The 20,397-nt window shown below is 48.5% G+C and overlaps 1 protein-coding gene across 1 annotated transcript in view; it reads right to left on the bottom strand.

The window, feature by feature from the left end:
• Window positions 1–20,397, bottom strand: part of RADIL (Rap associating with DIL domain) — a 132,529-nt gene that overhangs the window by 73,290 nt on the left and 38,842 nt on the right. The window contains exons 6-7 of the mRNA XM_039226156.1: window positions 20,064–20,133; window positions 11,670–11,827 (exon numbers count right to left, since the gene is read on the bottom strand). Of these exons, the coding sequence (XP_039082087.1) occupies window positions 11,670–11,827; window positions 20,064–20,133 (228 nt within the window). The remainder of the gene's footprint in view (window positions 1–11,669; window positions 11,828–20,063; window positions 20,134–20,397) is intronic.

Raw genomic sequence — 20,397 nt, forward strand, 5'->3', positions numbered from 1 at the left:
CCATCTTATGAACTCATTGCCACAACCCAGAAATAGCATTGCTCTGGGTTTGGCCATTCCTCATACACTCATGAGCACAAACTCAGCAATTGTTATTTTTCCTGCCATGTCATTCGCTGAGCAACTTCCAGGCAACAATGTAAGTCTACCTCTTGCCCTGGGAATGCACAGGGCACCAGGACTAATGGTATTTGAGTAATGGTATTTGAAATCATTCCATTTAAAGTTGGTATGTCTTTTCTGATGTAGATATCTAGTAGGTATTTGGATCTGTAGCTCAGGTAAGATATGTAATTGGAAAGCAGTGATTCAAGGCATATACCTGGGAAATGAAACCAGAGCCAGGGAATTCAGCTCAAAGAGTTCAGTGCCATTAAAATAAGTGATGTCAGGGGGCGCCTGGGTGGCTTAGTCGGTTAAGAGTCCGACTTCCGCTTAGGTCATGATCTCACGGTTCGTGGGTTCGGGCCCCGCGTCGGGCTCTGTGCTGCCAGCTCAGAGCCTGGAGCCTGTTTCAGTCTGTGACTCCCTCTCTCTCTGACCCTCCCCTGCTCACGCTGTCTCTCTCTCTCTCTCTCTCCTAGAAATAAATAAAACATTAAAAAAAATAAAAATAAGTGATGTCAAATCACTTTACCCTTGCGTGTTCATTCTACAGAACTTGAACCACATTCACCTGACTTAAAGATTTTAGTCTGGGTGGGACATAAGAAATAATCTACCCCAGTAGTTAGTCAATCAACTATTCAGGTAGTGAAGTCTCTGGAAATTCTAGTTCCACCCTCGGGACTGGGGAACATGTTGAAAAGTTGCTTTTCAATCCAAGTAGGAGTTAGAATCAATTTCATCAGCCAAAAATATGACCATGGGATGTGATCACAACATACAATCACATACATGACCACATGCAGTCGCGAGAAATCACACTCCCCTTGATCTTGGGAGAGTTTTTTTTTCTTTTTCTTTCTTTTTTTTTTTTTTTTTTTAGCTGTGTCCAACAGGAGAACATGGCAGGCAGAAGTGAAGATACGTGACATCCAAGGCTAGGTCGTAAACGACATCATGTCTCCTGCCTGGCTCTTTCTTTCTCTTGGGACCCAGTTGCCATATTGCAAAGGGAAACCCAGACAAATGGGAAGGCATTCATGGGTATGTATTAAAATGTCTTTACTGGGGCGCCTGGGTGGCTTAGTCGGTTAAGCATCCAACTTCAGCTCAGGTCATGATCTTGCGATTCGTGAGGTTGAGCCCCATGTCGGACTCTGTGCTGACATCTCGAAGGCCAGAGCCTGCTTCAGATTCTGTGTCTCCCTCTCTCTCTCTGCTTGTCTTCCACTCACACTTTGTCTCTCTATCTCTATCTCTCTCTCTCTCAGAAATAAACATTGAAGGGGCACCTGAGAGGCTTAGTCAGGTAAGTGTCCGGCTTCAGCTCAGGTCACGATCTCATGGTCCATGGTTTCAAGCCCCTCATCAGGCTTTTTGCTGACACCTCAAATTGTCTCTCTATCTCTATCTCTCTCTCTCTCAGAAATAAACATTGAAGGGGCACCTGAGAGGCTTAGTCAGGTAAGTGTCCGGCTTCAGCTCAGGTCACGATCTCATGGTCCATGGTTTCAAGCCCCTCATCAGGCTTTTTGCTGACACCTCAAAACCTGGAGCCTGCTTCAGATTCTGTCTCCCTCTCTCTCTGCCCCTCCCCTGCTCACATTCTGTCTCTCTCTCACTCTCAAAAATACACATTAAAAAAATTATTTTAGGGGCACCTGGGTGGCTTAGTTGGTTAAGCGTCCGACTTTCGCTTAGGTCATGATCTCGCGGTTCGTGGGTTCGAGCCCCGCGTCAGGCTTTGTGCTGACTGCCAGCTCAGAGCCTGGAGCCTGTTTCAGAGTCTGTGACTCCCTCTCTCTCTGACCCTCCCCTGCTCATGCTGTCTCTCTCTCTCTCTCTCCTAGAAATAAATTTTTTAAAAAATTATTTTACTAAAAAAAAATAGGGTCGCCTGGGTGGCTCAGTCAGTTAAGCATCTGACTTCGATTCAGGTCATGATCTCAGTGTTAGGGGTTCGAGACCCATGTCAGGCTCTGTGCTGACAGCTCAGAGCCTGGAGCCCGCTTCAGATTCTGTGTCTCCCTCTCTCTTTGCCCCTCCTCTGCTTGCACTCTGTCTCTCTCTCTCTCTCAAAAATAAACATACTTTAAAAATTAAAATAAAAATAAATAAAAATTTAAAAATATAAATTAAAAATATAAAAAACAAAAGATGTCTTTGCTTTTGATGTTTTCACACGTGGGACCTTACCGACCATGGAAAGACTGTCCTTCCTGGGGGGAGCCATGCGAGATGCTGATGATCGTGATTGTTTTAAGCCATGATATTTTAGGATAAGCTGATTTGTAGCAATAGACAGCAAATGCAAGGTTTTTAATTTATGCTTTTCTAAATATTCCAAGTTTTCTACAGTGAACAGAGACTGCTTTTATAAAAAGAATGGACAGATGTTATTTGTAAGAAGACAACGGGGCAAGAGTGAAGCATCTTGAATTTTTATTTTTCAAAATTCCTTCTACTCCACTGGGAACAATAACATTCACAGACAGGATTATCCTTCATCCTAAAAATGTTTATCAAATGTGTTAATACAAAATAGCAATTTCACAAACACAGAGAGGGTCCAATACCAGCAGGACATTTTTAAAAAGTCACACCACAGATGACAGTCCCCGACGCTGTAGACACGACAGGTGTAGAAAAACAAGTGTAAGAGACCGTCAGAGCCCCTACTTCCCCCCAAAACCCCCAAGAAAGGCCTGAATAAGCAGGAGCCGTTCCTGCACAGAAGTGGACAGATTCCTAGCGAAATCTGGCAACGGAAAGAGGACTGGCGGGCGATTCATTCCGCGGGGGTCAGGGCCTGAAATTTGAAATTGCTTGTGGAAGCAACACAGCTCTTGCAAAATTGGGTCTGCTCATTTTTTCAAGCGGATTCACAGTCTCCCTTCCCAGCCCTGCCTGACCTAAGGCGGACGCACACTCAGGCGTGCTGCCGGCCGGAGATCTCTAGGACCCATCCGGCCCCAGGTCCCCCCAGAACATGTGGCCATCACCAGGGTAAGAGACCCAAAACTCTGGTCTTGCATTCCTCTCAACGGAGTCAGGGTTCTGAGCAGCCAGATCCAGGAATCTCCTTCTCCTTAACTGTCCCCACCTGGCCTTGGGCACCCAAGTTCCTGAGGCACCACGCTGATCCCCACCAAGCACACCAAAGCAGGTACTAAGCACCCAGTACCAATGCCCATGGCTTTCCGGGACAGTGCCACCTAGAACAATTTCCGGAGCTGATAGTTCAGCCCCACTCATGAGGCATAAAAGTCATTTTGTGGGTTGCAGCCAGCAACTTGAATAAACGACAAGGGGTAGGAAGGACAGGGCAGGTAGAGCCCCCGGTGCACCACACAGGTGGGGGCAGTTTCGACAACGGCTGTGTCAACACGAATCCCAGGGTAAAATGCATTCCTCCTGACGGGTATTAATCAGAAAGGTTTGGGACACAGACATCTAGGAATTAACAGAGGAGGACAGCTGACCCACGCAACCGGATCCCCCATGATGGCACAGGCAGATCCAGGCCACCCAGGTGACCCTCCTGATACGGCCGCAGCGGGAATGCCGCATCTCCCGCGCTACCGCCACAAGAGGGCGCAGGTCAGTCTGAGAACCATCACAAGGCAGCTTTGCCAAGAGAAGGCTGTCAGGACACCCACAAGGTGAGGTACTATGGGACTCTACGTAGACCTGGGGTAACCAGTCAGGGCTGCGCCCCGCCGCCCACCAGACCCCAGTAACGAAGGGCAGCCCTACAATTCAGGACGAAGGACTGCCAGGCCCTAAGGGAGGCTTTGGGCTCCAGCGTCCTTGCCCCCTGCACGGAGTCCCAGCCCTTTCTAGGTCCCAAAGGCAGGAGCAGAGAATGCAGGAGACCCCTCGAGGCTCAGGTAGGACTTACTAAGCTCAGGAATTGAGCAGCCAAGGGATGGCGTTGCTAAAAACAGAACGAGGCCCCAGAAGGACATCAAGAAGATACGTTCATCCGCTGCCCCAGAGCTCAGTTCTCAGGGAGCAAGACAGTGGAAGGAGGAGGGTGTGACACCCAAGGGCCATGACATGGGTTCCAGCCTTGCCCTGCACCCTCGGATGACCTTGGGCAAGTCACATCCTCTCCGAACAGCCTCAGGCTCCCCATGTAATAAAGAAACAGTATCTCTCTTGCCAGGTGTTGCAGGGAGAAATATACAAGAACTATACAAGAACACAAAGTACTGTGTCTATTGTTACAGTGTGTTACACTGATAAAGAGGGGGATGGAACGGACAAAGGTGTACCCACGCAGCACACAGGGGCAAGCTGGTAAACTAGCTCTCCAAAAATACTAAGCTCAGGTCTGCAGCCTAGGTGCCAAGGGCCACACGTACACGAAGGTCCGGAGCCACACCTTCCCAGCCTCGGAAGAGGAGGTACAGACCGAGCTCAAATGCGCGCGTGCACGCACACACACACACGCCCCGCTCACCCCACAAATGTGCACCGAGCACCTGCTGAGTGCCGTGCCCTGTGCTGGGCACTGGACATGCTCAGGGGAAACACAGCTCCTGCCCTCAGCCAGGTGTGCCCGCCCATTGCTCACACCCCCTCTGGCTCCCTGTCCAACCCGCATCTCAGGGTTCAGCAAAAAGGGGCTAAAACCAGGAGAGTGTTGGTCTGCGCAACAAAGGGGAGAGTCTGTATCAGCGGTTCTCCCGCGATGTCTCCCAAGGCCTGAGGCCAAGCTGTTTCCATACCGCTACGACATTACTTGTCTTTCGCTCTCCCGCCTTCAGGCAAAGGCGTGACAGCACAGGCCACGGTCATGAACTGGTGCAAAAGCAGGCAGGAAAATCTAGCTGTCTTCTCTTAAGCCAGGCATTCAAGAAATTTGCAAGCACGTAAGACAATGCCACGCCTCCTCCTGAACCTCTTTTTGTTTGGAAAAATATAGTTATTTTGAATAGAAAAATATGTTACTTAGGTTAATGTGTAATGAGTTTTTCTTTACCTGATGAATAGCTTATTTTCAAACACTATCCGTTTTACCTTCTAGGGTGATGAATGACAATATTAGATAGAGCCCAGAAACAAAAGTTCTTTGGTGTCCTCAACAATTTCTAAGGGTACAAAGGGGTTCCAAGGCAGAAAAGTTCGAGAACTGCTGATGTACTAGCCGTTATCCAATGGAACCTTCCGGGATGATGGAGATTGTCTTTCTCTGTGCTGTCCAAAAAGGGAGCAACAGGCCAGATGTGTCTGTTGAGCACTTAAAATGCAGCTAGCACCACTGAGGCCCTGAATTTCTATTTTTATCTAATTTTAGTGGACTTAAGTGTACACAGCCGCCCGTGCCTACCAGCTTCCGGGCTGCACAGCACTCCTCTACGTGATGCTTGGTGTTTCTCAGTCCCCTGGGGTTCCCTTCATTTTCCCTGCGTCATTATCTCTCAGGTGTCTGGGCGTGGAGGAGGGTCTCAGGGTGCTCCCAGGAGGGGCTGGTCCACAGCCCTCTGCCCAGGGCACCTCTCCTCCATCTGGGGAAGGGTCTGCCATGTGGAGTCAAGCCGGCCAGCGCACCAGTGTGGGCTCTGTGCTCATCCTTGACGTGCAGTTTGGAAATGGACCAGCAGCTTACAATCGGCTGAGTAAGACCAACCAGCTCTTTTTACAGCAGACCAGATGAAAGCCCAGAGAGGGCAAGTAATCTGCCCAGAGTCACACAGCAAGCAGGAAGCTCCACAACCACACACCGAAAGCAAGGCCACACGGGAGGGCTGGTGTCTCCTCCCTGCCGGACCAGGAGGACATGCCGCCTGAGCCACCAGTCTGTGCAAGAGGCAGCAGGCTGCACATCCTGTCACTGGATGGCTCAAAGTAGCCATTCTACCCAGAGCAGGGGCCAGGGGACCCAGGAAGAAAAGAAATGAGGTGCGGGAGGGAAAGGCACTGGCCCTAGCTCTACCCAGCTCTGTGCCCTGAGCATGTCACTCCTCTGCTCTCTTCCTTACTCTCTGGGGACAAAAACCGAGCTGTCCCTTTCTGGCTCAAGTTCAAGGTCAGCATTGCTCAGGCTCCCAGCCTTAATCGTCACACCTCAAGTGAGGCAACCAGAAAGGCTGGTGGGTCCGGGATCCGTAGGTTCCCACCAGCCACCTGTGCACCGGCAGGCATCCTGTCGGGCCCTGTGGCTCGGAGCCCTTGCAGGGAACCAGCCGCTGTGGTGAGCACCAGCATCGGGCCACAGTGTCCTCAGAGTGTGTCTAGGGCTGGACACAGCATGGCCCCCCCAGCCACCCGGCCGCTAGGAGCCATGCAGCTACATGTTCCGCCAAATGAGCATCCTTTGAAAGCCTGGGTGGGAGTTTCTGCCCATGTCTCTGACACTGGCCTGAATACGGGGCTACTGAGTGAGGTCTCACACTGTTGAAATAACCGTTCAGAGCACATGAACTGGCTGAAACAGAAACACGGAGGCTACTAGCATTTCAAGTGCTCCTGTCCCCAGTCTGGGAGCCCAACCAAACCTGGAGTTGCCAGTGTTTTAGGGAGCAAACAGTGGAACTGGGGAGAGCCCAGGGCTGTGTGCCCTTGGACAAGTTACTTAACCTCTCTGAGCCTTAGTCTCCTAATCAGTAAAATGGGATCCTACCTTGTACCTACCTTGTAGATTGCTTGTAAAGACAACATAAACCACAGGGCTTGGGACAGAGCTTATGAAAAGTTAGTGACAGAGCCCAATCTCAGGAATGGCCTATGTATAAACACAGGCTACTGGGAGCCATCGATGCTGTGAATCTGGGAAAATAAGTGAAAAAGATCATAAAGCCCCCCTACCCCCACACCGGACACACGTCTGTCCTCTGGAGACTGACTCTGTGACCCCATCACTAATGTGCAGGTCATGGCCTCAGAGTGGATGGGCTCCAGAGCAAGACCTTCCAGAACCGGCATCCAGACCACCCAGAAGAGCTCAGACTCGAGTGCCATCCTGACCTATTGGCTCAGCAGTCCCCGGGGCGGGGGGTGGATCTGTGGTTCAGCAAAGCCCTGGGGAGGTGCCCCGGCCAAGCCCTAGCACTGCTCTGACTTCCTCTAGCAAAGACATGGGCTTTGGCCTCCAGGAAACACGAGAAAACAGTTCTGCGCACTGACCGCCCTCTCCACTCCGCAGACGAGAGGAGGCACGCTGCTGAAGGCCTTGCATACTGGCCCGTGTAGGGCTGGGCCTGGATCGGGTCTGACTCCCGAGGTGGGGCTTCCGAGCATCTCGATGCCAGGCCTGACCCCGCGCGGCGTCCCTTCAGAGCTGGTTTGTTCTCACAACTTGGCATCCGGGGACTTGCGAGGGCCAAAGAGGCACACCCCTTCCCAAGGCATCTTTGGCAATGCCCCTGTGGTGGCTTGAAACTGGCCCTGGGGCATTTACAACAGGTAAATTGGCAAGTGTGACACACTAGTGCTTTGTTTTGCTTTCTGTCATTAAAAATGTTTAGCCCACGGGTGCCTGGGGGGGTGGCTCAGTCATTTGAGCATCCGACTTCGGCTCAGGTCTGAGTTCAAGCTCCGTGTTGGGCTCTGTGCTCACAGCTCAGAGCCTGGAGCTGCTTTGGATTCTGTGTCTCCCTTTCTCTCTGCCCCCTTCCCCACACATGCGGTCTCTCTCTCTCTCTCAAAAATAAGTAAACATTTTTTTTTAAAAAGTGCATTTCCTTGGAAATAGGAGAGCTGGCCAAGGGCCCCGACACTCGGAGGTTAGACAGTCCTGGTTTCAAAGCTTTGCTCTCTGCTGGTTACACTGGGTCCCCTTGGGGAAGTCGCCAAACCTCTCTGTGCTTTCTTTGCCTTCCTGCTCTGTAAGATCAAGCTTCATCCCACAGAAGGGACTGTCAGTCAATGGACAGGGCATCTATGAAGCCACGAGCACAGACACCGACCCCAGGAGTGTCATCTGGGTAAGTGTCTTCCACCCAGTGTCCTGCTCCTTCCTTCACACCCACTGTGCCCCACACCTGTGAGCGGACCTGCCACGTACTCATGTGGGACTGGCTGCCAGGACCCACCACAGCTGTCAGGACCCCACGATGCGGTTCCCAGAGCCATCTTGCAGCAGCCGGTGGCATAGTACGCAATGCCTTTCTAACGAAGTCACTAGATTCACTTCCCAGATCTCTGAGCTCACACTGCCCCTTGTAGCCCCAGGGCTGTCCCCTGCCCCTGCTTCCCCCACGGGCCAGAGCCTGGGCAGAGCAGTGGGAAAACGTTCAGAGCACTTGAGCTCCCGCAGACGAATGTGGAAAAGAGCTTGGTGCGCGGAAAGCCACAGAAACCCCAGGAATGCACCGTTCTCGGTAAGCCCTCCGCATCGCCTCGCTGTGCGGGGCCCCCACCCACACCCGCGCGGCTTCAGACCGTCAGTCTAGACCCACTGGCCCCGGGGACCAACCTCGGCCAGCTCAGCCCAGGACTCATCAGGAAATCCCGCCGGCTGGAAGGCAGACCTCCACTAGTGAGCACACCCGCTCTGGCTTGCCCGGATGGCCGCCAGTGGACTCTGACAGCAGGCTGTCACCTCCAGGCCTGTCCCCCAGCCCGGCCGAGCAGTGGGAGCGTCCTGAACCGTGTTCATCCCTCACTTCTCACCGGCTCCCCACCCCCACCCCAGCAGTGCCTGCCTAACTCAGGAACGGCTGAAGCACCCAGAGTGTCAAAAAGGCCTGCCGACTGCCCCTTGGCTCTTTGGGGCATGACAGCCACTTTGCTGGGTCGTCCTGGCATATGACAGCCTCAAAGGTGACAGGGAGAGGGAGCTGGCATCCGAGTCCCCTGTGTCCCTCTCTGCACCCCACACATCCAAAGCACAGACTAGACTGCTTACCTACAGGAGGGAATGGCCTCATCGTTTCTTCCTCTCCTGCACTGTTTGTGACACATTTTGTAAGAGGTCCAGGGTCTGGTTTGGGTGACATAGAATGCTAGAAACTCACTTTCACAAGGATGCTGAGGAAGAGAAAGGGTTCACAAGAAAACATCCCGGAGTGGAGCAAGGGAAGGAATGCGGTCAGGGCCCCACAGAACAGTGTCCTCACCGGCTTGTCCACTGTCAGAAATTCCACCATTAGTGATTCATTCCTCCGGCTAGTGCTGCTGACACTCCCAGAAGGGTATCATCTTCATTATCAGAGGTTGCTTCCCCCAGGGGACAATTAGGGGAGCTAATTAGGATGCAGGCTGGGAGTTTAACATTCATGATCCTACTGAATCTTCAAGCAGCCCTGCAAGGTACTGCCTTACTATACCCATCTTACAGCTGAGGACACTGAGGCACAGAGAGGTTAAGGAACCAGCCCAAGCTCTTACAAACAGAAGATGCCAGATTTGATGTCAGGTCCAGCAGGACACAGTGCCTGTCTTAAAGATTTCCGAGCCATGGTACAGGTGGGCACAAGGGGTGCTGGGAAGTAGGCGGGAGCCCTGAAGTCAGAGGAAGGCCAGAAGTCCCTCGATCCTGACGCCTGAGCAGGGCTTTGAACGAGGGGTAGGAACGAGATGGGTGGATGGAGGAGGGGTGAACCAGTGCCTCAGCCTTGGGGGAAATGCCAAGATCAAATAGCCGGGGGGGGGGGGGGCAGGAGGAGACGAAGGTACGGCATAAACAGCTCAGCTACACAGCCACTAGGGTCCCAGGTCCTAGGCACCCAGCCCTGGTCCTGTAACAGGGCTTTGGCTGCCGTCAGCACCTCAGCGACAAGACTTTAATGTCAGCTCAGGACGGTGCGGTGCTCCTGACCTTGCTTTGGGAGGTTTCCTGATCAGCTTCCCAAAGCTAACATGAGCCCCTTCCCCTGCCTCAGGCCCAGGCGGAGACCATGTCAAAGTGTCCCTGCCCCCAGTCAGGGACAATGGCGTCCCCAAGGGCCCTCTTCCGCGAAGCTCCTTCTCCTCCTCCCCAACCTCCAACCCTGACCCCAACCGATGGGAGCAGACCAGACGAAGGCAGCTTCCAGAGGCTGGGAGTGTCAGTGTAGACACAGATATGCTAGCGCATACACACACACGCGCGCGCACGCCAGAGGAAAAACTTATCCCCAAGGCATCTGCCAGCTCAGAACCCGCCTGTCCGAGGAATGTGTTGGATGATTTAAAACTGGCTTCGGCACATGGGACTCCAGACACTGGCACCCTGAAATACCCTGGAATGTACTCGAACTACACATAAGGCATCCTGTCTTTGCCTACCCAACTCCGGTTGGGAGTCGCAGACTGAGGCCCGTTTCCCTTGAGACAGATGTTTGACCCGGAGATTCTGAGATTCCCATTCAGATCAGGGGCTGGGCCTGCATACTCTCCCCAGTAAGTGTCCACGGGCCAGGCACACCGTGACCAGCCCCTGGAGGACGCGGTGAAGATAGGTCCCAGGAGGCCATGTCCTTGGGCTGCTGGGGGCCGCCAAGGTGGCAGGATACCAGCCCTGGAGACACTCTGCCCAGATCCCTTGGCCCAGAGCCGAGGCTGTCTCCCTGGGGCTCATCAGAGGCGCCTCTCGGGGCCGCGGATTGGCAACAAGCAAGAATCACTGAACATCGGCATCACAAGCCCTAAACCTGGAGCAGGCCAGCCAGTTCCCAGCATCTGCTTGCCCTCCACCCCCCGCCCCTGCCCCGCCAACGACCAGCTGATAATTTCTCTGGATTTTTCAGCATAAGAGAACCTCTACCCTGAGGTTCTCTGAACCGAGAACCAGCTACAGTGGAGCCCACGGTCAGGGGCTGCTCGGGCTGTCTGCCTCAGTCTCCCTTTACTGCCCCCAGACTGCCCACTCCAGGGGCTTCCCCAAAAGGACAAGGGAGAGGGAGTGCAGGAGATAAGCCTACTCCCCCACTGCTGGGAGACATGTAACTGGTCTGGCCACGACCCCACTGCAGGGCACGCCAGGCAGGAAAAGCTGAGAGGTGCCATCGTGAGTGCTGAGTCGCTAGGTAATAGCTGCCCCGAGCGCCACCTGGAGAAGAATTCTGATACCGCACCAAGCTGCAGTTGATTGGTAATGTCTGCTGTGGTCTCAGAGATTCACCATCCCTGATCTACAAGCTGGGTGACTCTCCCTGAACAGGCGCGATTCCCCAGCCAGGACTTTGGTAGCAGAGGAGGCCCTGGCCAGAGGGGTACCAACAATCCACTGACTCCCTAACTGAGGTCTGAGGACCTCAAGGAGCACATACTGGCCCAGGGTCCCCCAGTTTGCCAGGACAGCATCTACTCCCTTTTCTGAAGATGTTAATGTTGGCTATATTAGGAAACGCTTGCCTAGAATAGGAACACATTACAGTTTTTTAATTTCTCCACTGTAAATATGGCTAACTGCTTTCTTTCTCACCTGGGACCCCAAGGATGTGCTGGTTGTCACCAACCAGAAGTAGTAGCCTCAGGCCCGTCGAAAGCTCTGCCTGTGGACACGCAGACGGGCCTGGGTGCTGTGCTCTGGGCCAACGTTCACAGAACCTCTTGCCATGATGCTCTGCCCCGTGCAGTCTGGGCCACCTCATTTGGACACCTTGGTCTGCAGGGTGCTGGGCAGATAGAGGTACCTCCAGATGGCGTAGTAGTGGGTGCCGGCACCAAACACCACAAAGAGATGCCAGATGGCGTGGGCAAAGGGGATCCTCCCATCACTCCTGAAGAACACCATGCCCAAGCAGTAGAAGACCCCTCCGGTCATCAGCTCCCAAATGCCCTCGGTGTTGGGCTGTCGGCAAGAACAAGGGTGGGGCACAGGTCAGAGGAGCAGCCCGCAGGGCTGGGAGCACCCCACCATACCACCCGCCCACCCAAAACGAAAAGAGACGCACACGGCGAGCCGTCCCAGATTCCCAGGAAGGATGTCCCCACGTGTGCTGTCAATTCTCCCCAGATTAATGCTCAAATGTTACTCAATTCTATCAAAATCTCAAAGAATAGTCTGTAGCTTATCTTTTCTAAAAATTAACACAGCTGGGTGCGCACCCAAGAGAAGTGAAAGCAAGGACTCGAACAGATACATGTGCAGCCAGGTTCACAACAGGCACAATGTGGAAGCAGTCACATGTCCGTCCGCAGATGAATGGACAAAAGAATCATTGTTCGTGTTAGTGCACGCAATGGAGTGTCACTTGGAGTTAACAAGGAAGGAAACTCTGACCCCTGCTACCACGTGGATGAACTTGCAGGACGTGACGCAGAGTAACATAAGCCAGACACAGAAGGATGAACACTGTAGGATCCCACTCACATGAGGTCCCTGGAGTTCATCAAATGCATGGAGACAGAAAAGTAGAACGGAGGTGACCAGGGGCTGGGGGAGGTGGAACAGGGAGGGAGTTGGTATTTAATGGGGACAGAGCTTCAGTTTGGGAAGATGAGAAAGTTCTGGAGACGGACAGTGGCAACACATCCACAATAACGTGAATGTGCTTAATGCCACTCAACAGTATAGGTAAGACAGCTAAAATCACAAATTTTATGTATATTTTATCAGAATTTTTTTAAAGTGATACGTGTCCATGGTGAAACATTTTAGAGAAACCAAACAAAAACTACGAAGAACAAAGTAGTGAGGGCGCATAGGTGGCTTAGTGGGTTAAAAGTATCTGACTCTTGATTTCAGCTCAGGGCACGATCTCACGGTTCATGGGATTGAGCCCCGTGCCAGGCTCTGTGCTGACAGCACGGAGCCTGCTTGGGATTCTGTCTCCCTCTCTCTCTGCTCTTCCCCCCCTAGTGCGCTTACTCTCAATCTCTCTCTCTCAAAATAAAGAAACTTAAAAAAAAAAAGTAGTAGTCCCAGCCTTCAGAGATGAGCACTATTACCACTGGAGTTGGTGGTGGTTAAAGAGCAGAGACTGCGTGAGGACTTGCCGAGCCATCCCCTCCCCTGCCCCGTCCACTTCTACATGTGTTACAGGCCACCACTGTCAGCTGTGCTTCATAGTATCCTTCCAGAAATGTCCTCTCCACGTGCAACATACAACATGTGCTTCATACGGATGTACTACACACAGGAACATACCATTCTCAATAAATGGGCTCACACCACCCCCACCATGCTGAGACTCCACGTTGGATTCACTCGTCTGCGGGGATCGGTCTGCCTTCCCACAGGGAGAGTCACCTCCGTCCTTTGAACAGCCGCGTGTCCTCTAGGGCGCACTTGTACGCTAACGCAGGTGCTCAGTCCTGAAGAGGGCGATGCCTCCCGGGACTTGCCCTGTGCCGGGCATGGCAGGGAGGGCCTTGATGGATCATCTGATGCCACCTTCACAACCTCCTGATGAGGCAGGTATCACTCTACACGGCGCTCACGGAAACACGCCCACAGCACGTGCCAAGCGAGCAAAGCACACGGCAGAGTTGTACATTCCATGTGACCTTGTCTCTTTAGAAGAAAGCATGTCTGCAAACCACATGGATTTGCGCATAAATAAATAGAAAGGACCCACAACAAACGGAATGGGGGTTGCAGCTGGTACTGGGAGAAGGTAGAAGGCGGCTTTGGCTCTTTCACATACTTTCAGACTTATTTTTTGCAGGACTATGTGTTTAAATCTATGCTTACTACATATAAGTATATGTATACTTAAATATACGTAAGCATACATATACTTAAATATGTAATACATAATTTGATGGATACTGTAAAATCTAATATTTATTTCATGTCATTTATAAAATTTGAAATATTTTTAATAAATTTAATTGAATTTTTAGATTTTTATTTAATACAAATTATATAATGCAATATTTAATTAAATGTATTTCATAAAATTTGTAAAACTTTGAAAATAAGTTCAAATAAATGTTTTTAACTTTTTAATTTTTTAAATATTTATTTAATATAAATTATACAATTCAGGGGCACCTAGGTGGCTCAGTCAGTTAAGTGTCCGACTTCAGCTCAGGTCATGAACTCATAGTTCATGAGTACGAGGCCCAAGATGGGCTCTGTGCTGACAGCTCAGAGCCTGGAGCCTGCTTCGAATTCTGTGTCTCCCTCTCTCTCTGCCCCTCCCCAATCACGCTGTCTCTGTCTCTCAAAAATAAATAAACATAAAAAAATTTTTTTAATTCTACAATGCAATATTTACTTTAATTCACCATTTTTAAAAGAAATTTAATAATTAAAAAATTAAAAGACATCTCATATACATTATAAAATGTAATATTTAATATCCTTCATAAATTAAAAAAAATTTTAAAGTAAATTTAAATCTTTTTCTTTATTTTTTAATATAATTTATTGTCAAGTTGGCTAACATACAGTGTATACAGCGTGCTCTTGGCTTCAGGAGTAGGTTCTTGTGATTCATTGCTTACATACAACACCCCGTGCTCATCCTAACAAGTGTCCTCAATGCCCATCACCCATTTTTTAAAAATAAATTTAAATTTTTTAATTAAAAAAATTTTTAGATATTTAATATGAATTATACAATGTAATATTTAGTCTAATATAATTCAAAATTTTTTAAGTTTTATTTATTTATTTTAAGAGAGACAGAGAGAGAGCAAGCATGAGCAGAGGGGCAGCAGAGAGAGGAGAGAAGAGAGAGAATCCCAAGCAGGCTGTGCTGTCAAGCGCAGAGCCTGATGCGGGGCTCGAACTCACGAACCATGAGATGAAATCATGGCCTGAGCCTAAATCAAGAGTCGGACTGGACCCCGAATTCATAAGATTTTAAAAATAAGTTTAAATAAATTTAAATTTTTTTATTTTTAAATATTTAACATAAAATATACAGTGTAGTCAGATCACAATGCTTTGAAACTTGAAATCAATTACAAGAAGAAGTCTGGAAAACCGCCAAAAACATGGAGGTTAAAGAACACCCTTCTAAAGAATGAATGGGCCAATCAGGCAATTAGAGAGGAAATTAAAAAATATATGGAAACAAATGAAAATGAAAACACAACAATTCAAAATCTATGGGATGCGGCCAAGGCAGTCCTAAGAGGAAAGTACATTGCTCTCCAGGCCTATTTCAAGAGATTAGAAAAAGCACAAGTCCAAAATCTAACAGCTCACCTAAAGGAGCTAGAGGCAGAGCAACAAGAACGCCCTAAACCCAGTAGAAGAAGAGAAATAGTAAAAATTAGAGCAGAAATAAACAACATAGAGACCAAAGAAACAATTGAACAGATCAATGAAACCAAGAGTTGGTTTTTTGAAAAAGTAAACAAAATTGACAAACCTCTAGCCAGGCTTATCAAAAAGAAAAGAGAGAGCACCCAAATAGACAAAATTATGAATGAAAATGGACTTATTACAACCAACCCCTCAGAAATACAAGCAATTATCAGGGAATACTATGAAAAATTATATGCCAACAAATTGGACAACTTAGAAGAAATGGACAAATTCCTAAACACACACTCACTACCAAAATTCACACGGGAAGAAATAGAAAACCTGAACAGACCCATAACGAGTGAAGAAATCGAATCAGTGATCAAAAATCTCCCAACAAATAAGAGCCCTGGACCTGATGGTTTCCCTGGGGAATTCTACCAGACATTTAAAACAGAATTAATCCCAATTCTTCTCAAGCTATTCCAAAAAATAGAAGTCGAAGGAAAACTCCCGGACTCATTTTATGAAGCCAGCATCACTCTGATTCCCAAGCCAGACAGAGATCCAACAAAAAAAGAGAACTATAGGCCAATATCCTTGATGAATACGGATGCAAAAATTCTCAACAAGATCCTTGCAAATCGAATCCAGCAGCATATCAAAAGAATCATCCACCAAGATCAAGTGGGATTCATTCCTGGGTTACAGGGCTGGTTCAACATTCGCAAATCAATCAATGTGATCCATCATATCAATAAAAGAAAAGATAAAAACCATATGATCCTGTCAATAGATGCAGAAAAAGCATTTGACAAAATACAGCATCCCTTCTTAATAAAGACTCTCGAGAAAGTTGGGATAGAAGGAACCTACTTAAACATCATCAAAGCCATCTATGAGAAGCCTTCAGCTAACATCATCCTCAACGGGGAAAAACTGAGAGCTTTCCCCCTGAGATCAGGAACACGACAGGGATGTCCACTCTCACCACTGTTGTTTAACATAGTGCTGGAAGTCCTAGCATCAGCCATCAGACAACAAAAGGAAATCAAAGGCATCAGAATTGGCAAAGAGGAAGTCAAACTTTCACTCTTCGCAGATGACATGATACTCTACATAGAAAACCCGACAGACTCCACCAGAAGCCTACTAGAACTGATCCAAGAATTCAGCCAAGTTGCAGGGTACAAAATCAACGTACAGAAATCGGTTGCATTTTTATACACCAATAATGAAGCAACAGAAAGAGAAATCAAGAAACTGATCCCATTCACAATTGCACAAAAAACCATAAAATACCTCGGAATAAACCTAACCAAGGATACAAGAGATCTGTATGATGAAAACTATAGAAAACTTATGAAGGAAATTGAAGAAGACACAAAGAAATGGAAAAACATTCCATGCTCATGGATAGGAAGAATAAATATAGTTAAGATGTCATTACTACCTAAAGCACTCTACACATTCAATGCAATTCCAATCAAAATTGCACCAGCATACTTCTCAAAACTAGAACAAACTATCCAAAAATTTGTATGGAACCACAAAAGACCCCGAATAGCCAAAGTAATACTGAAAAATAAAACCAAAACGGGAGGTATCACCATCCCAGACTTCAGCCTCTACTACAAAGCTGTCATCCTCAAGACAGTATGGTATTGGCACAAAAACAGACACATAGACCAATGGAACAGAATTGAGAACTCAGAAGTGGACCCAAAAGTATACAGCCAACTGATCTTTGACAAAGCAGGAAAGAATATCCAATGGAAAAAAGACAGCCTTTTTAACAGATGGTGTTGGGAGAACTGGACAGCAACATGCAGAAGAATGAAACTAGATCATTTTCTCACACCATGCACAAAAATCAACTCAAAATGGATAAAGGACCTGAACGTGAGACAGGAAACTATCAACACCCTAGAGGAGAAAGCAGGAAACAACCTCCTTGACCTCCACCGCAGCAACTTCTTACTTGACACATCCCCAAAAGCAAGGGAATCAAGAGCAAAAATAAACTGTTGGGACCTCATCAAGATTAAAAGCTTCTGCACAGCCAAGGAAACAACCCAGAAAATTAATAGGCAACCAACGGAATGGGAAAAGATAGTTGCAAATGACATATCAGATAAAGGGTTAATATCCAGAATCTATAAGGAACTCACCAAACTACACGCCCGAAAAACAAACAACCCAGTGAAGAAATGGGCAGAAGACATGAACAGACACTTCTCCAAAGAGGACATCCAGATGGCCAACAGACACATGAAACGATGCTCAGCATCCCTCCTCATCAGGGAAATACAAATCAAAACCACACTGAGATACCACCTCACGCCAGTCAGAGTGGCTAAAATGAGCAAATCAGAGAACTCTAGATGCTGGCGAGGATGTGGAGAAACGGGCACCCTCCTACACTGTTGGTGGGAATGTAAACTGGTACAGCCCCTCTGGAAAACAGTGTGGAGGTTCCTCAGGAAACTAACAATAGAACTCCCTTATGACCCAGCAATAGCACTGCTAGGAATTTACCCAAGGGATACAGAAATGCTGAGGCATAGGAGCACATGTACCCCAATGTTCATAGCAGCACTCTCCACAATAGCTAAAACATGGAAAGAGCCTAAGTGTCCATCAACAGATGAATGGATCAAGAAGATGTGGTTTATCTATACCATGGAATACTACATGGCAATGAGAAACAATGAAATCTGGCCATGTGTAGCAACATGGATGGACCTTGAGGGTGTTATGCTGAGCGAAATAAGTCAGGCAGAGAAGGACAAATACCATATGTTTGCACGTATAGGAGGATTAGGAGGAACTTGACGGAGGAACAAGGGGGAGAAGAAGGGCGGAAATGGTGGGGGAAAGGGAGAGAGGCAAACCATGAGAGACTCTTGAATGCTGACAAAAACTGAGGACTGATGGATTGGGGGGGGAGGGGGGGATGGGCATGGAGGAGGGCACTTTGGGGATGAGCACTGAGTGTTATGTAGAAACTACTTTGACAATAAACTATTTGTAAAAAAAAAAAAATATATATACAGTGTAATATTTAACACACTTCATAAAATTTTTAAAAACTTAAAAAGAAATTTAAAGTGTATGTTTAAAATTTTTTAAACTTTAAAAATATTTATTTAATATAAATTATATAGTGTAATATTTAATTTAATATACACAAAATTTTTAAAAATTTAAAAAGAAATTTAAGTAATTTTTATTTAAAAACTTAAAAATATTTTATATGAATTACATAATTTAATATTTAATAGATAACTTAAATAAACATATTTAAACAAAAATGAACTTGGAAGGGTAGAAAGCAAGATTTACAGATTTATTTGTAAGAATAAATATAAATCATAGGGAAAATGCTGAGCAAAAGGACGAATGGGGTCACGGATTAAAACACAATTAAGCTACAATAAGTCAAATGGTTTGGTGCCAGGATAGAGAATCCCCTTGATGACACAGGACTGAAAAATCGGGGGCGCCTGGGTGGCTCAGTCAGTTAAGCATCCAACTTCGGCTCAATTCAGGATCTCATGGTTCATGGGTTTGAGCCCCGCATCGGGCTCTGTGCTGACAGCTCAGAGCCTAGAGCCTGTTTCAGATTCTGTGTCTCCCTCTCTGACCCTCCCCTGCTCATGCTCTCTGTCTCTTTCTCTCTCTCTCTCTCTCTCTCTCAAAAATAAATAAAACACTAAAATATTTTTTGAAAAAATAAAGAATTGAAATCTCAGAAGTAGACACACATATATGTGTGAATTTAACACTTTTACGGAGCAGTTTTCAACAGCACAGAACAGAAAATACTGGCTAAGTATTTGGGGAGGAATCACCATGTACAGGAGAAATGAGTCAGAAGAAAAGTTACCAATTAAAGGTTAAACCATAAAAGAAATAGGAAAAAATACGGGTGAATATTTATGTAAACTACATAAATAAAAAAATTTTATGTAGATCTTCCTAACCATTACCACTTAGGGTGAAACCCATGCAATTAAAAAAAAAAAAACAACTGTGAGATTGGACCGCATATCATTTTGACACCCGCCAGTAATAACAGTGTAAAACTAATAAACTGCTACCTGGCCTAGGGAAGATACAGGGCAGGCTGAATTTACTGTATCCACCTCACAGATGGGGCAACTGAGGCTCAGGGAGGAGATGGGGTCCATGCACGGCCACCCAGCTGCTTCTCTTCGGCGGGGGGAGGGGGGCTCAGTCCTCTCCCTGGAAGGCTCTGCCCCTCATGGGCTGGGCCAACCCGCCCGGACATCCTAGTCCCCACGGTCTGAGGTTCTGGGGGTGAACCCCGGCCCAGCCACCCAGGGCTGCACAAAGCGCAGGCGGCTGCTTCTGCTCGCATGTCCGTCTCCAGGGACGCCCGGGTAAGGAAGCTGAACCCTGCCGGCAGGCCTCCTGCGCCCCGTGTGGGCTCAGAAAGCGTGCAGTGAAGGAAGCTAGTTGCCCTTTCTGCCCTTGGTTTGGGAGCTTAGGACACAGAAACACCAAAGGCGGGTAATCATCAAGTCCTGAGCCTCAGCTCTGCCTCCAAGCCCAGGGATGTTATTATTACAGCTGTACTTTAGCGACCGGGTACTCCCCTATGTCCCAGGCACCGTACTAATCCGTCTCCGTGGGATTTCATCCTTAAACACACAGCAGGGCTGAAGTGAGGAGAGTCACAGCTCACTGGAGGCTGGGCAGAGTCGGTGCTGCAAAGCCGGGGAGTTGAGCCTCCCCCACCCCGGATTAACCTGCAAGCTTTACAGCCTCCCTAGGCCTCACCTTCCCCATGTGCCAGGGGAAGGGGTCTGACTGGACAATCCCGAGAGTCACCCCGGACCGGGTGGGTGGCACTTACCATGGAGAGGATGACCAGGGCAGGAAAGAAGCCCATGACGATGTAGCAGAGTAGCTCCACGAGCTTGTACCTGGGGGGAAGACAAGCCATCTGGGTCCCGGGACAGCATCCCGGTGGCAAACAGCACATGGCTCCCCGTTCCAGGCAGGAAGGGACACCCTGACCGAAAGAGTGAGAAGGACTCCGCCCTCCGCCCAGTGCTCGGGGGCTCAGATGTCGCCCAGCTACACGCAGCAGGTGCTCCTGGTTTCCATCCACGAGATGACAGGCCAGGGCTGCCAATGCCGCGTATGGCATGCGTGCGGGCACCTGTCACGCTCCAGCCGGGGACAGT

This window comes from Hyaena hyaena, unplaced genomic scaffold (assembly GCF_003009895.1).
Source record: "Hyaena hyaena isolate Hyena2069 unplaced genomic scaffold, ASM300989v1 scaffold_20, whole genome shotgun sequence".
Taxonomy (NCBI): domain Eukaryota; kingdom Metazoa; phylum Chordata; class Mammalia; order Carnivora; family Hyaenidae; genus Hyaena; species Hyaena hyaena.